This window comes from Cucurbita moschata, unplaced genomic scaffold (genome assembly GCF_002738365.1).
Source record: "Cucurbita moschata cultivar Rifu unplaced genomic scaffold, Cmos_1.0 Cmo_Scf00010, whole genome shotgun sequence".
Taxonomy (NCBI): domain Eukaryota; kingdom Viridiplantae; phylum Streptophyta; class Magnoliopsida; order Cucurbitales; family Cucurbitaceae; genus Cucurbita; species Cucurbita moschata.
Genome location: NW_019268526.1, coordinates 5,534,966 through 5,549,594, shown reverse-complemented (window position 1 = coordinate 5,549,594; position 14,629 = coordinate 5,534,966). Strand labels below are relative to the sequence as shown.

The window sequence follows — 14,629 nt, the reverse complement described above, 5'->3', positions numbered from 1 at the left end:
TTTTTAAAAGTAAATAATTTCCATTGATCAAGACTTAGTAGGAGAGTATTGCTATATCCATGAACTAGTAATAGATTAAATTGAGAGATCAGTTTTAATCTTAATTATTTTAATTTTTCAAGTGTTGCACTCTCATTTAAAAAATCATTGAACGTTTATGTTATAAATTATAGAGTCATATTTGATATGAAATTGATCGAGAAATCCAGAGAGTTAGTTTGGATGAATCCATGAGTTTAGTGTAGAGTTAAAAAATTGAATTTATTTTTCCATTAAAGGGAATGTTTGACAATAATGAGTGTACAATTATCTGTAAAGAAATAATAATAATAATTTAGTAGCGTATTTTACAAGTCTAAAAATAAAATGCATTAAAGTTTGGTTTGGCAATTTTCTGGCAACTACAGAAATAGTAATAAATACCAATCAGAGTGGCTGAGTTTTAGATCCAATCTAATGTAACACAGAAAGATCATTAAATAAATGGATTTGAATTTTTTAAAATAAAATTAAAAAAAGTAAAATAAATGTGATGAGTCATATGATGGGTTGTAGGTGACCTAACCAACCTAATCTTAATATTGACTAAGTTATTCAAATGTGGAGAGTTTTTTCCTCTCTCTCTCTCTATATTTTTTTTAGAATATGCTTTTCTTCACGGAGCTGCCCACGTTTGTGCAGCCCTAGTTTGATTTTTGGATAAGAGTAAAATAATAATTAACTTTTATTGATTTAGATTCTTTAGTAATCGATAAAATCAAGAAAAATTAGTATGATAATATTGTAGATGAAGCGGAAATGATGGAAACTTAGTTTAATTCTTTATTCTTATGCATGTGGTGGCCATGAGACTACTCTATATTTATATTATTTTTTTCTTAACAAAAATATATTAATATTAGTAGCCAATGGGGTCCCACGTCCCCAAATTGGTGAATACTTTTATAACCCATCACGTTTTACTGTCGGAAATTATAAATTTAGGTAAAATAGAGGAAAACTATATTTTTTTTTCGTTAAATTATAAATTTAGCTGACGTGATAGATTTTCAAATTTTTGAAAAATTAATGAAACCACGTGGGGGGTATTGGTTAGTTGATGCATCCTTGTTTATTTGTTTATTATTGATATTATATATTATCAGGTAAACGGTCTTAAGTTTCTATATCCTCAGGCGGCCACGTTCTTGGTCGACAGTGTTGAATTCAAACATAAAGAAAAAACAAAGTGTTAAAATATGATAATAATATAATGAAGAAAGAGATTAGGGAAATAAAGCAAGGTGGTCCGATAATTAACTTTATTCCAACTTGGCCTGAAAGCAGAGTTAGCAAGCTCTCAAAAGGGCTTTCCCTTGATAATTATATCATTTACTTTACTCTCATTATTGCATGATTCTCTTCGTGTATGCCCCATTATTTCCCCCTTTTTATTACTATTATCACTATTTTTCTTTAATTTCATTTATTATTAAATGCCAAGAAATACATTGTTAAAGTCAAAACAGAAAAGTTGTTTGAAAGAAATTAAAAGTTTGAAAATGCGAAATCAGAGGAAATAATTGAAAGCGTGGGGGTGGAGAATTCTATTTTTGCACATCAAAACTAAGTCCAAAATCCGATATTCTATTTTATCCGTTTTCAAATTAAATACAAAATGAAAATAATAAATAGATAGTGATTGAGAATTGATATATGACAATTAGTAGGTGGAATTATTAAAAATAGTTGGTGCCAAAAGAAAATATCCATTTTGTGACGTTCCTTCCACATACACACAAGTGAAGCATATTATAAAGAGTTGGATCCAGGGTGGGGTCTCCAACTGGGATGAACATGATAATTACTAATATTTTGGGAAATTACTAGATACATACTCTCCAATCATCCAATCCAATCCTATCTCTAAAGATGCAACCCTTCAAAAACCACACATGTTCCCTCCAGAAATGGAAAATACTATATCCACAACCTTCGAAAACAACCATGGAAGTTCTGAATTTATTGTGGCACACAAGCAAGAGGCGTAAAATTACATAACATCATGCCCTGCTTCACCTCCCAACTCATTCACCCTCCTGCAGTTTATTCTGATTTCCCCTTGGTTTCCGGTTAAGGGCCTAATGTTTCCCATCTTTATCATGGACAGCCGAAATTGTCTAAAGAAGGTTCCTTCTCGGGACCCAAGACGGTTCACAATTTCAATTGTGTCGGCGCCAGGAGTGGAGAACAGCACTTGGTCACTCGTTAGCAGCCCTCGATTGGCTTGAAGGTTGGTGTAGTAGTTTTTGTCAAATGTGTCCGGTGTGGTTGGATCGAAATTCACTCGCGTCTCTCCATCTATACAAGCTCTCTCCAGCTCCTGCCTGTAGGTTGGGTCCAGTGTCGGATCTGGCTGCCCAGTCCCATTGAAGTTGGAGAAACGCCCGCTGAAGAACATGCATCTCGACCGACCGAACGTATGCGCCCCTGAATTTACAAACCCCACTACGTTAATCAATCCAAATTGGTGTTCTTCATCCTAATGCTCCAGAAAAATTACCAGATAGAGCAACAAGATCGGTGGAATCCAGCCCAAGGGCTTCGAACTTCTTTTTGAGTGGCTCAAGAGTTTCGAACGGGCTTGGGAGTTCGTCGGCCCCTGTTCTATTGGCTGTTCTGCTATCTCTTCTTCCGAATAAAACTCTCCAGCTGGGCCCACCTTGCTGAAGACAGAAACCACCCCAATATTTTCTTATACAATATTTTCTTATACAATATTTTCTTATTAATTTTGAAGCTTGGAGTGGGAATTAGTTATTACCACGTCCACAGATTGTTTAGCGGCCAGAGCTAGGACATCGGCGCAAGATACGACGCCGGGACATTCGCTTTCAACGGCGGCTTTGATGGCGTCGACAATCTCGAGTCCTTGGATTCCTAAATTTCCTAGTCCGTTGAGTTCACTGTCGATGCCGGGAGCATCCTCTAGCAAAACAGAGCCATCGCAGCCCTGCAAAATGAGCCCCATTGTAAGAACACGGAGACAAAATGTTAGAAAGGGGAAACAAAAAAAAAGTAATGAAGGATTTGAGTAAGAGTAAGTACTTGGACGAAGCAGTCGTGGAAATGGAAGCGGATAAGCTTAGCCCCGGCACGGATGTCGGTTTCAATAGCCCTCTTGACCTGTTGGCGGACAATGTTAGGGAGACGAGGACAAGTTTGGTCGTAGAAGTTGTCGGTGAGTTGGGCATAAGAGGCTCCAAATAAAAGAGCCAGAAAGAAAAGCAAGGCCATGTTTTTGTTTTTTGGAGGAGATGGGTTTGGATTGGTAATGAAACGTAACACAAATGGAGCGTGGTTTTATAGAAAAGATTGGAGATACTTTGTTAATTAATCATAGTTTTGAATGAACAGAAGTAAAGCAGGAAAAGGAAAAGGAGTTTGGATTCGGGATGAGTGAGCATGGAAACTGGATGACCAACATCACAGAATCTTAAATGAAGCGGAAGATGCTTTTGATTATAGAAGCATCCCAAGTTTGAATGCGTTGTTTTGTTTTCTGAAAGGGAATAGTTTTTGTAGAAGAGAGAGCATATTCTGGAGTCCCCACCCACGTGACACGAACCATAAACTAAAGCCCGCCTAAGGATTAAAGAGCATATTCTGGAGTCCCCACCCACGTGACACGAACCATAAACTAAAGCCCGCCTAAGGATTAAAGAGCATATTCTGGAGTCCCCACCCACGTGACACGAACCATAAACTAAAGCCCGCCTAAGGATTTATTCGTATTTATTTACAATAAATAGTTGGGCTTCCAATTCCTCGTCAATAACCTAAAATATAAACTACAATCAATTAGGTGATGTCTTATCTTTTATTTTCGGACAAACACGACAATAGCAACAAATAATAATAAATAATTGCAATCCCGCTTTTGTTTTTCACAAAATTACATTACATCAAATCCAAAGGTTTGCTTTATTTTTTATTTCATCTTTTGCTTTTTACATTAAATCAAACTAACCATAATGAAATAAAACTGGTAGTTGATACTTTGAGTATCATCTCAGCTTCATTTTAATTTCGATTATATAGTTTCAATTTGAAGTTTGCATTTGGTCCAGCTTTTAACATCAAGTCTCTAATATTCCAACACAAAACACAAGTGTCATTATTGGTTAAATATATATCATAAGTTTTCATTTGAATTATTTCCTCCACTCATTTAGCGTAGGCTCATTAAAGAAAGACCACGTCGGTAAGATTTTAATAAAATCTCGCTGGGTCCTTTTCTTTATATATTTATTTATTTATTTATTTATTTATTTATTTATTTATTGATCTTGAGCCTTACCCATCGCCATCCCAATAATTGAAGACAAGCCTTAGGGGGGCTGCTTTGTGTTGGCTGTTGGGTTGGGTAAGGTTGGGAGTGGGGCACCCAATTGCAAACCTTTCAAATTTGGCCGCGGACCCATTTAATTTGATATTAATATCACTTTCCATAACTCATCCTTTTAACTATAATGGTATTGCTTACGATTACAACTAAGACGTAAAGAGTTTTTATTTCTCAAACTTTTAATCTTTAAATTCACTTAAATTATTCTTAAGGTTTTAAGTCACGCCTTTAAAGAATGATTTTAACAAATCAACTTATAATATGACACTGGAAGGATTTGAGATTGCTTTTGGAAGGTATAAATTCGAATATATAATATTTTAATTTAAAATATATTATGTGTTCTGAAAAAAAAAAAAAAAAAGAGTATTAGCGGTGAAGGCCCAAGCTCACCTTCTTTTTTGGGCTTCTTCTCAATGTTTTTAAAACACTTCTCCAATCGATATGATATCTCCAATCAAGGTTTTTAAAACGCTTCTCAAACCTTTGGGCCTAGCTCACTCGCTGACGCTTGTTTCCTTCTTCAATTAATGTGGGACCCCTCCAATCTACCCCTTTCGCGGCCCAACGTCCTTGCTGATACACCGTCTCGTGTCTACCCACTTTTGGGGATCAATTTCTTCGCTGGCACATTACTCGGTGTCTGGGCTCTAATACCATTTGTAATAGTCCAAGCTCACCACTAGCCGATATTGTTCTCTCTTGGCTTTCCCTTTCGAGCTTTCCCTCAAAATTTTTAAAATACGTATGCTACGGAGAGGTTTCTACCCTATTATAAAGAATGTTACGTTATCCTCTCCAATCGACGTAGAATCTCATTTGAGAGTAATTAAATTGATACATGAGTGGGCAATAGAGGAACTAAATTAATCATATAAGATATGTGTTGATACTTTTGTGAGACACTAATCTCTTAGGTGGAACACTAAACTTTCCAGTATGGACACACACGACAACAGAAATAAAAACAAAGTGGAAGCTTTATTCTTAGGGACACACAAAATGTAAGACGAGGAACATCAAGTTACATAATGTCATAGGCCTTCACCGGGTTGACCCTCCTACAGTTTTGTCTGATTTCTGATCTGATGCCGGGGGGCGGCTTCAGATTCCCCATTTTGATCATGGATTTCACAAATTGGGTAAAGAAGGCAAGCTCGTTAGCGGCGAAATCTTTTACGATGGCCGTGGTATCAGCCCTGGGGGTGGAGAACAGGTCTTGGTCACTTTGGAGAAGCCCCTTCAGGTTTATGAGATTGGTATAGTAGGCTTTGTCGAATTTGGTTGGCGTTATGGGGTCGAAATTGACTCGTGTTTGTTGGGTCGTACAGAGCCGTCGAAGCTGCTCCCTGTAAACAGGGTTTAGCGTTGGGTCGGGTCTTCCGGTGTTGTTGAAGTTGTCGAAGCGGCCAGTGAAGAAAAAACATCTCGCTCGCCCGAACGTGTGTGCTCCTGATAGAGCCACAAGATCCGTAGAATCAAGCCCCTGTGCCGCAAACTTGCGTTTAAGCCCGACTAGGGTTTCGGAGGGACCAGGAAGGTTTGAGGTTCCGGTTCTATTGGCTATCCTGCTGTCTTTTCTTCCCAGTGGAACTTCCCAAATTGGCCCTCCCGACTGCAATCAATTATTGTTACCATGCCGTAAGTTAACATTAATTAACCACAGAGACACACCACCGGTAAGTATTGATTAATTACCAAGAAAACAGAGATTTGTGAGGAAATGGCTAAGATGTCGGCGCAGGAAACAACGCCTGGGCAAGCGCTTTCAACCGCTGATTTAATGTTGTCCACGATGTCCAGCCCTTGGATCCCACCGTTTGGTGGTCCGTTTAATTCGCTATCGATGACGCCCGGCACGTCCTCCAATAGCACAGACCCATCACACCCCTGCACACAACCAAACAAATCCATATATATATCATCCCATGCATGCATTCTGCATTCAATTCGAGGTAGGAATGTAAAATTAAATTACATTGACGAAGCAATCATGAAAATGGAGGCGAATGAGCTTGGCAGCTGCTCGGTCGTCAGTTTGTAGAGCTTGGGCAACCACGTTGAGAACAAGGAAAGGCAGCTGAGGGCATGTTTTGGCGTGGAAGAAAGGGCTAAGGTGGGCGTGAGAAGCTCGTAGCATCAGAGCCGCCACAACAAGGAAGGGTGCGAGTTTAGGGGAAGCCATGCTTGAGAAGAAGTGGGTTTTGGGTTTGTGAAGAAGTTGTGCGATGGGAAGTTGGTTTTATACACACCCATGAGCTTCTAATACATGCAAGTTGCGATTAATAATAAACCAACTATACCGTATTAAATATCCAAATTTTGAACTTAAATGGCTTCGGTATTTGGGTTATACTCATCTATCTCTCCATTAGATTATTTCTGAATTCATATACTTTATGCCCATCACATCACATTGTGCACATATCACCATTCATATACTTTATATATACACATTTTTTAAAAAATTTTTTTTTTATAGAAACACCCTTGTCCACCCACGCCAGAGAAGACTTTGGTGCTTATATTTTATAAAAATAAAAATTTTGGAATTTCAAATAAACTAGGACATGTTATTGATAGTTGTAAATAAAAATTGAAGAGTGTCGTGTATATGATATTCCAGTAATGTTTGTTCAAAACGTGTTGTCGTGTATAATCAGTCACTAAAATCATGTCCCAAAATGTATTAAGTGATGTAACTAGTTTTCAATTCTGATTATATGCTATTAAAGTCATTGTTGTTGCCTACTCGCTTTTAACTTATAACATTATTTTTTTAAAAAAAAATATTTTTAACGTATTTCCTAGCTCACAATTGCTAAAACATTTTTCTGGAACGTGAAGTTACCATTGGATGGAGAGCGTGGAAGAAAGGTGAAGACTGCCACGAAAGATCCAAGAAGGTGCATAGGTTGCTTCTTTTTCCCACTAATTTTTTTTTTTAAATATTTTAGTTTGTTGGTTTTCGATTTATTTTAATATGATATGTTCAAACAATTTAATTTAACTTAATATATTTCATCTCGATTACAAATTTGACTTTCATAATTTGGTGTAATTTTAATTTCATTTCATAGGTATCAAATTTACTATTAATTTCATGATTTAAATTTATTTGAAAATTGAGTTCAAATTATAAGAATAAATTAGGACTTAGACAAAATTTATAGTCTAACATTTAGTTTATATTGATCTTTCAATTATTATTTATAATAATGTGGATTGTCATTCAAATACATCACCATGATATAAATAGTATCCTTCATTTTTAAAATATAAAAAAATATTAAGAGTTATAGTAATGTTTATCCATATTAGAATTGTTTAAACAAGGTGATAGTTAGTTGGGAGTTGATTGATATATTTTTAAAATATTATTATTTTTAATTATAAATAATTAAATAGATGAAAATTTTAGTTAAAAATACATCAATACAAAGATTAGATTTGTATATGATACATATATCCTTAAATTTTTGAAACACATGAATCGTTTGTGGATCTTGTTAAACGAACACGACTCTCTACAATGATATGATATTGTCCACTTTGAGCTTAAGCTCTCATGCCTTTGGTTTGGGCTTTCCCAAAAGACCTCATACCAATGGAGTTAGTATTCCTCACTTATAAATCTAGGATCATTCCCTAAATTAGCCTGGAACTTCCATAATCCAACGGATCTAACTTCTTGAATGTCATAAACTTACATGGAGATGGAGAATGCGCACCTACAATTTAACCTAATTTCTCCGGCGGGTGCAATTAAGGGTTCAAGCTTCCCCATCTTTATCATAGACTCACCGAACTGAGCCAAGAAGTCAGACTGATTGGTGGCAAAACGGTTGTCGGCGGCGATGGTTTCGGCCCCTTCGGTGGAGAAAAGCTCTTGATCGGATTGGAGAAGACCTCGATTGCCGACCAAATCGGTGTAATATGCGTTGTCGAAATCGTCCGGCGTGGCGACGTCAAGTGCGATACGGTTGTTTCCGTCGCCGGTGGGACAAGCGATGATGAGTGCGTCCCGATATGTGGGGTCAAGGGTTGGGTCGGGACTTGCAGTGCCATTGAAATTGCTTAGCCGCCCGCTGAAGAATACTCATGTTGACCTACCGAACGTATGCGCTCCTAGTTTTTATAACGGACAACCTCAATAATAAGGCTCTTTATTTACAGCAAAATTTTGGGCGTCCTCCTCTGTTGACCAATTTTTCATTTTCATCATTTATTTTCTATAAAAAAAAAAAATATATTTATTTGGATAGTTGGCAATTATTGTTCAATTGATGAAAATAAGGAAATAAAAGGATGATAAATTTGTCTTGTTGTGTTTACCATATTTTTTTTCATTTTAAGTTAAATAAAATTTGAAGCAATAAATTAATAGTCTTACATAACACTTCTAAATATTTTATGTAATGTTAAATAATGTTACACTTTATTATTGGACATCAACTATACTTTAGGGTATGTGTGTTCTAAAATTATAAATATGAATATGATTTGCCACGTAATTTAGAAACCAACCTTCAACAAATGAATATTAGATAGAAAATAATATTATTTTTACTTTTAAAAAGTTCAAAAATTAGAATATACATGGGTTCAAAATGAGAGTGTATTAGGACCAAAATATTGGAAAGTTTTAAGACTGAAATGATATTAAAAAATTAATGGTTGTTGTGTTTTATGCTTAATTTGGCTCTACTAAATTAAGAATCAATTGCCTAGAAATGTGTACATGCATCATTTGACAATGATATGATATCCACCCAATTGTTTAGCAATTGGTCCTATAATTACCTCAATCATTTCTATCTTCATCGTTATTTTATATCTATTTTATACTAATCTTTTCTAAAATATATTATTTTTTAGTTAAATAAATAAAAGAGCAAAATTGCAGAAGGTTGGTGCGAACTTGAATAAAAACAAATACCTAGTTGGTCTGAACTTTTGATTCCTTCATTTTATAATAATTACAAAAAATGGCTGAATTAAATTGCAGAAAACCATACATTAATACCTAACCTAAGTTTGTCAGTTCTACTAAAGTAATTGAATCATGTCAGCTGGCCAAAATATTAAAACAAATGAAACATTTCGGATTACTCATTCCTTTGAAATCAAACATGTGCGGATTGTCCCTTTTTCTAAAAATTATTATTATTATTTTATTAATGACATACAACTTTGTTCTTACTCTACCTCTTTTCTTCGGTTAATATACTTAAAACATGTAAATTGATTTTAAGGAGAGTGAAAATTAAAGTGGGTAATCTTACTTGTAGGTGCCCAATATTTGCTACTATTGAGTGGGGGAATCCTTTTGTGGTGCTTTGAACTGCATCGCTTGAGAACTGAATTTGGGTTGAGCAAGTTTCTGTGGTAATGGTTGTCATATAAATCAGTAGAGTTTCTGTCGATAACAGTGGACTTGTTTGTTGCCGTCGTCGATGAGAGGCCATAAAGCATGCAGAACCAAGGATCGAACACAAAAGCCTTGAGAGTTAAACTAAAGAAGAAGCAGAGTTGATTAAGAAACATCAGCCGTTTCCAACGAGAAAGATTCTAATGAAAACATCACTCAGAAATATGTAACAAGAAGCTGCAACACTGACGATAGAATTCCAAGAAAACGCCTCTTCAGGGAAGAGTGGCTTACATTTACAAAAAATTAATCACCTATGCAACCACTTCTCTCGAAGGAAGTGGCTTCCATTTACACAACACTAGCCACTTATGCAAGCACTTCTCTCAAAGTAGGCCTATAGTTAACAACAGTCATTTCCTGACACAGAATTCTCCGTTGATTCTTCACACCTTTTCTTTACATCTATAACTCTAATTCTGATCTATTCTGCTCTTCTTCATCATTGGCCACGGTTTCGTTTCCAATCCCTGAATCCGAGTGCAAAGTAATAGCCAATTTTTCATCCATGTCCTCGCATTCATTTACCATCCCCGAAACAAGTTCACCCTTCATTTCTTCATCTTTTGCTACACTGACTTCCGGAAGGTGTTCATCTGATTCCTTCACCATTTCATCATTCACTGTCAATTTCTCATCAACCTCTTTCCCTTTTGTAAAATCTTCCCCTACACATTTTTCCCCACCCTCAATCTCTAAGACTTCTTCATCGTCCTCCTTAGAATCAATATCAACATCTTGGTTTGGTGTAATTTCAGATACATACTCCATCTCCAACCCTCCATCACTTTCATTCTCAGATACGTTCTCCACTACCTCCTCATTCACATCGTCAATAGCTGGGTTTTGTCCTTCAAGAAGTTGCAACTTCCTCCTCAAGTCAACAAGCTCTCTCTCCATAAGAAAAAGTCTCTCCTTCAGTGTCAAGTTCTCCTCCTCCAACTGAGCTATATGGCTATCCTGATCATCGACCCTATTTTCCAAACAGTTATTATACTCTACTCCATAGTTCTGGTATATCATTTCAAATCGACTCAAGTCATGGTCCAATCTACGTTCTACCTCCAGATGTTCCTCTACATCACTATCACTCGACCCGCCACCACCGTCCTCTTCCTCCTCCTCCTGCACTTCCGCCTTATTCTCAGACCCTCGAAGCCTTATCAACCCTTTCATTGATCCATAACCATCAACACCCCATTCCTCCTTGGCCATATCACCCAACGCCTCCCTTGAAGGGGAGAACATTGGAGTAGGAAGCACAGTTGGTGTTACAGGACTAGGGGACACAAGCGAAGCGATCCCACCAGACTTCTTTGCACGAATTATAAAAGACGTGGTATTTCGAGGCGCATAAGGTGCAAACCTGTTACCAAACTTCTTTTTTGAGTAAAATTTTCGAGCTCTTATACGATTTTGAGACTGCAGCTCTTGAAGACTTGGAGGTTGATATCCTCCAGCATTATTTGGACCACTTATGGAACCCGGTAAAGGTTTTTCTATTCTCCTATTGTTTATCCTTTTGTCACTAATGCCTTTTCCCTTCCAATTGCCTCGCCCTGACCTCGATTGTTTCATATTTCCATAGTTAGGCTTAGGGAAGTTGCGGTACTTCTTGTTAGGATCCAAAGGGGCCTGCGGGTGTGCCCATACCTTATAATTGCTACTCATCATACGCGGCAGAGAGTGACCCATGATCATTTGGGACTGCTGCATGGCCTGAGGCTGCGGCAAAATATTTGCCTGGTTGATGGCCTGAGACTGAGACATTATCTGAGAATGGTTCATTAGCTGGCTTTGGTTCAGAAACTGAGGTTGATTAATGACCTGTGGCTGGTTCATGACTTGAGACTGATTGATTACGTGAGGATGGTTTGCCATCTGCGGATGGCTCATACTAATCATTTCTGCATCATATCTTAAATGAAGATTTGTGATCTTCGGTCTATCCTGTAAAAAAAAATGGCAAGGCAGTTAGGAAATCGTTTTGCATGACTTTCTCTAAGAAAAAAAAGTTTCAGTTATTATTAAAATTTTATTTCCTTTTTCTTTTCAAATTTGCTACGACTTAAATTAGTTTTTCCTTAAAAAATCATGGATTTATTTTAAAACAAGTTGGAAATGGTGATTTTAGAACTCCAAGTCATTCAACTATAATTCTTAAAACAATTCTCAAGAGAAAAGCATGAATTTGTTTATCATCAAACAAACAACTCAAAATAGTACCTGTTCATCGTCCTCTCCCATGGGTAAATGCGTAAACAATTTCAGATACAATCAAAAGAAGCAGAACAATCTGAAATCAAGAGAAGGCAATTAAAAAGTTAAACCATATATTGACATAAACAACTCCACATACAAAAATATAAAAGAAATTACCAAATGAAAATAAAAAGTAACAAACAGGACAAGAGGGCAAAATAGAAGAAACAAACTCCAAAGTAGTGGTTCTAAATAGAGAAAATTTAACCGAGGGTTTGAAATGGGGAAGGAAAGGATTTTAGAGAGAGGATCAGCGTTCCAACCCTTGCAGATAACGGAGAGCAAAGGAGACACGAGGATTGTTAAAACATGTGCCATTACCTCCTCTGTTCTAAGCTCTCACTTGGTAATCAGCACATTAGGAAGTGGTTTTCCTGTCAATTGAACTAGAGCACCTCTCTAGTTTCAAAGGCCACCTTATGCATACTAAGTAGCGAATTAAATAAAATTGCTTTCCCAACACTTGAATCTTTGAAAAATTTTATTGATATGAAGATTTTATTTTTTTAACCTGATCGGTGTAGTTTGAGCTACAATTGTTTAGCCACCAAAATATCACTTCGAAGAAGTAAACACTCCGTTTTGATCATCACATGTAAGAGCAAATATATCTACTATGGACAGTTAAAAATACAGGGCGTGACCTACTTACATTTGGCTCTTCAAATACCCACTAACAAAGCTAAAATTTCTTAGCTTCCTATTTTCGGTAAGAAGTGGTGCTACTGAAGTCTTCTCTCAAAAAAAAAAAAAAAAAAAAAAAAACAATTGCAACAAAGAAGTTGTGGGTTCCGCAACTTATCACAATTTGAAATATGAAACAATATAATTGTTAACCATAATTTGACAGAAATTGAATCCATTGGACGAGTGAAAGTTACTGGTTTCATTTGAGAAAAGAGAAACACTTCAACTCATGTTCAAGTTGCTTGTATCATTCGAGAGCACAACTTTTTAAAATCCTCTTTATAAGTGACATTTGAAGGTTTGAGCTATATTGTTCAAGACAGAGGGAGAGAGAGAGAGAGATTTATGATAAACCGAACTAACTGACCATACATCATTTTGGTCTCTAGATTCTTCCCGCTTATTTGTGAAATCCCAATCAAGAGACTTGCCCTCTTCTTCCCCTTTGAATAAGGAGCTTTTTGCAGAAAAGTACAAAGAGAATCAATATACTCTTGTGGATTATTATAAACAGTAGTCTACTTCTATTCAAAGGAAACTTCCATTCAACTATCTCATGCTTTCGGTTTGCTCTCTTTGTTCGTTGGATGGTGATGATCTCAATCAGGTATTATTCAGATGTTCTTATCCTATGCTCGACACCTGTGGCTTTCTTGAAAACGAAAACTACAAAACATCTACACTGAGATTATTTTGGAAACAAAAACCAAAAGGTCATCTGAAAATTTTGGAGCTTGGGGGGATCTTCACATTTTCTAGCATAAAAAACCTTTGGAGCTTGATTTAAAGCGACAGTGTAATTATTTGAGGGTTCGTGGCGATTATGTTTGTGAGGCAAAAAGTGAAGGAGGAGTAAAAGCTATGATTAGAAGTAGCAGTAAAGCTGAAATGTAAGAACACCGTTTTAAATATGTTTTATTTGATAGAACGATCTTGAAACCGGTGCACTAGGAGTGTGGAGAAGGAACATAATCACTGAAGGATTTAGAAAAAGACATTAAAGTTGTGCCAAATTGAGATCGGAAGAGGACTGAAAAAGGAATTTGGAAACTTAAATTGCCACTAGTTTCTCTCAAACTCTGTCTAATCTGATTAGAATAAACTTTGAAATAAATAGCAGATTCAAGTTCGACCGGGAGAACAAAATCCACTAATTAATTGATCAATCGATGAACTGAATATTATGTAGGAAGATGTCGAAAGTAACTAGGAGTGGACTGAGAGAGTCTATCGATCTCATAATGGCGGAAGAGGAATAAAGGAAAAAAAATGGCAAGCAAAAAAGAAGGAGAAAGGAAAAAAAGTACCAAAGAAATACACAGTCGATCCACACATAGTTCAATAAGCCAGAAATCAGAACCGAATAAGAAACAAAATCAGGCAAAAAACAATCACAATCAGAAATGCAAGATGAACTATATTAAGCGACTGAAGAAGGAGAAAACCTGTTAAAGCAAACTTGGTTGATTACTAACCTTGGACCAGCAAGAAACGGTGGCCGGAAACGCGTCGGGAGTGGAATGTCCTTGAAGATGATTGTGAGAAGGAAACGATCTAGGGCTGAGAATTGTGTTCTTAAGTTGGGGGCAATTTTGGTATTTTGAGAGGTGAAGAGAGATTGAGAGACCGCGTCTAGGCAACGAAAGGGCGCGCGTGTAAACTAAATTTAGGGGCAATTTTAGGGGTAATTTTGGTATTTCGTCTCAATCGTCGGTTTGTAGCGGTTGAGATAGAAGAAAGGGCTCAGCTGGGGGCGCGAGGTTTACAGCGTCAAAATTACCAGCCACAACAAAAGTAGCAAGTTTTGAGAAAATTTCTACTACTGTATGTATGTATATATAAAAAAATTAATAATAATTACG

General features: G+C 36.6%; 3 protein-coding genes across 4 annotated transcripts; all 3 read right to left on the bottom strand.

Moving 5' to 3' along the window:
* Positions 1 to 1,728: 1,728 nt before the first annotated feature.
* LOC111449029 (peroxidase 2-like) lies at positions 1,729 to 3,523 on the bottom strand. Of its 2 annotated transcripts, XR_002711521.1 has the most exons (5): positions 3,088 to 3,523; positions 2,804 to 2,992; positions 2,543 to 2,705; positions 1,951 to 2,469; positions 1,729 to 1,917 (listed from the first exon to the last, which is right to left on the bottom strand). XR_002711521.1 is itself a non-coding variant. In XM_023088853.1 (4 exons), the coding sequence occupies exons 1-4, from the start codon at positions 3,274 to 3,276 to the stop codon at positions 2,033 to 2,035; spliced, it is 978 nt and encodes a 325-aa protein (XP_022944621.1). In that variant the 5' UTR covers positions 3,277 to 3,523; the 3' UTR covers positions 1,729 to 2,032. The 2 variants fall into 2 exon arrangements, 1 of the variants encoding a protein (XP_022944621.1); XM_023088853.1 differs by having other exon boundaries at positions 1,729 to 2,469.
* A 1,719-nt stretch (positions 3,524 to 5,242) lies between these two features.
* Positions 5,243 to 6,597, bottom strand: LOC111448203 (peroxidase 2-like). Its single transcript, XM_023087670.1, has 3 exons — positions 6,366 to 6,597; positions 6,086 to 6,277; positions 5,243 to 6,002 (listed from the first exon to the last, which is right to left on the bottom strand). The coding sequence occupies exons 1-3, from the start codon at positions 6,570 to 6,572 to the stop codon at positions 5,412 to 5,414; spliced, it is 990 nt and encodes a 329-aa protein (XP_022943438.1). The 5' UTR covers positions 6,573 to 6,597; the 3' UTR covers positions 5,243 to 5,411.
* A 3,303-nt stretch (positions 6,598 to 9,900) lies between these two features.
* On the bottom strand, positions 9,901 to 14,526 carry LOC111448857. Its single transcript, XM_023088632.1, has 3 exons — positions 14,243 to 14,526; positions 12,045 to 12,114; positions 9,901 to 11,768 (listed from the first exon to the last, which is right to left on the bottom strand). The coding sequence occupies exons 2-3, from the start codon at positions 12,063 to 12,065 to the stop codon at positions 10,224 to 10,226; spliced, it is 1,566 nt and encodes a 521-aa protein (XP_022944400.1). The 5' UTR covers positions 12,066 to 12,114; positions 14,243 to 14,526; the 3' UTR covers positions 9,901 to 10,223.
* Between the last annotated feature and the right edge of the window lie 103 nt (positions 14,527 to 14,629).

What these genes read in the sequence shown, in the direction of transcription:
- LOC111449029 (XM_023088853.1), bottom strand. Translation starts at nt 3,276, where the DNA reads ATGGCCTTGCTTTTCTTTCTGGCTCTTTTATTTGGAGCCTCTTATGCC. An exon ending in TCCACGACTGCTTCGTCCAA is followed by an intron (nt 2,993 to 3,087) that starts GTACTTACTCTT and finishes CTCATTTTGCAG; the next exon opens with GGCTGCGATGGCTCTGTTTT. An exon ending in CGATCTTGTTGCTCTATCTG is followed by an intron (nt 2,470 to 2,542) that starts GTAATTTTTCTG and finishes TTGTAAATTCAG; the next exon opens with GGGCGCATACGTTCGGTCGG.
- LOC111448857 (XM_023088632.1), bottom strand. Translation starts at nt 12,065, where the DNA reads ATGGGAGAGGACGATGAACAG. An exon ending in TGGGAGAGGACGATGAACAG is followed by an intron (nt 11,769 to 12,044) that starts GTACTATTTTGA and finishes TTTTTTTTACAG; the next exon opens with GATAGACCGAAGATCACAAA.
- LOC111448203 (XM_023087670.1), bottom strand. Translation starts at nt 6,572, where the DNA reads ATGGCTTCCCCTAAACTCGCACCCTTCCTTGTTGTGGCGGCTCTGATG. An exon ending in TTCATGATTGCTTCGTCAAT is followed by an intron (nt 6,278 to 6,365) that starts GTAATTTAATTT and finishes GGTTGTGTGCAG; the next exon opens with GGGTGTGATGGGTCTGTGCT. An exon ending in CACAAATCTCTGTTTTCTTG is followed by an intron (nt 6,003 to 6,085) that starts GTAATTAATCAA and finishes AATTGATTGCAG; the next exon opens with TCGGGAGGGCCAATTTGGGA.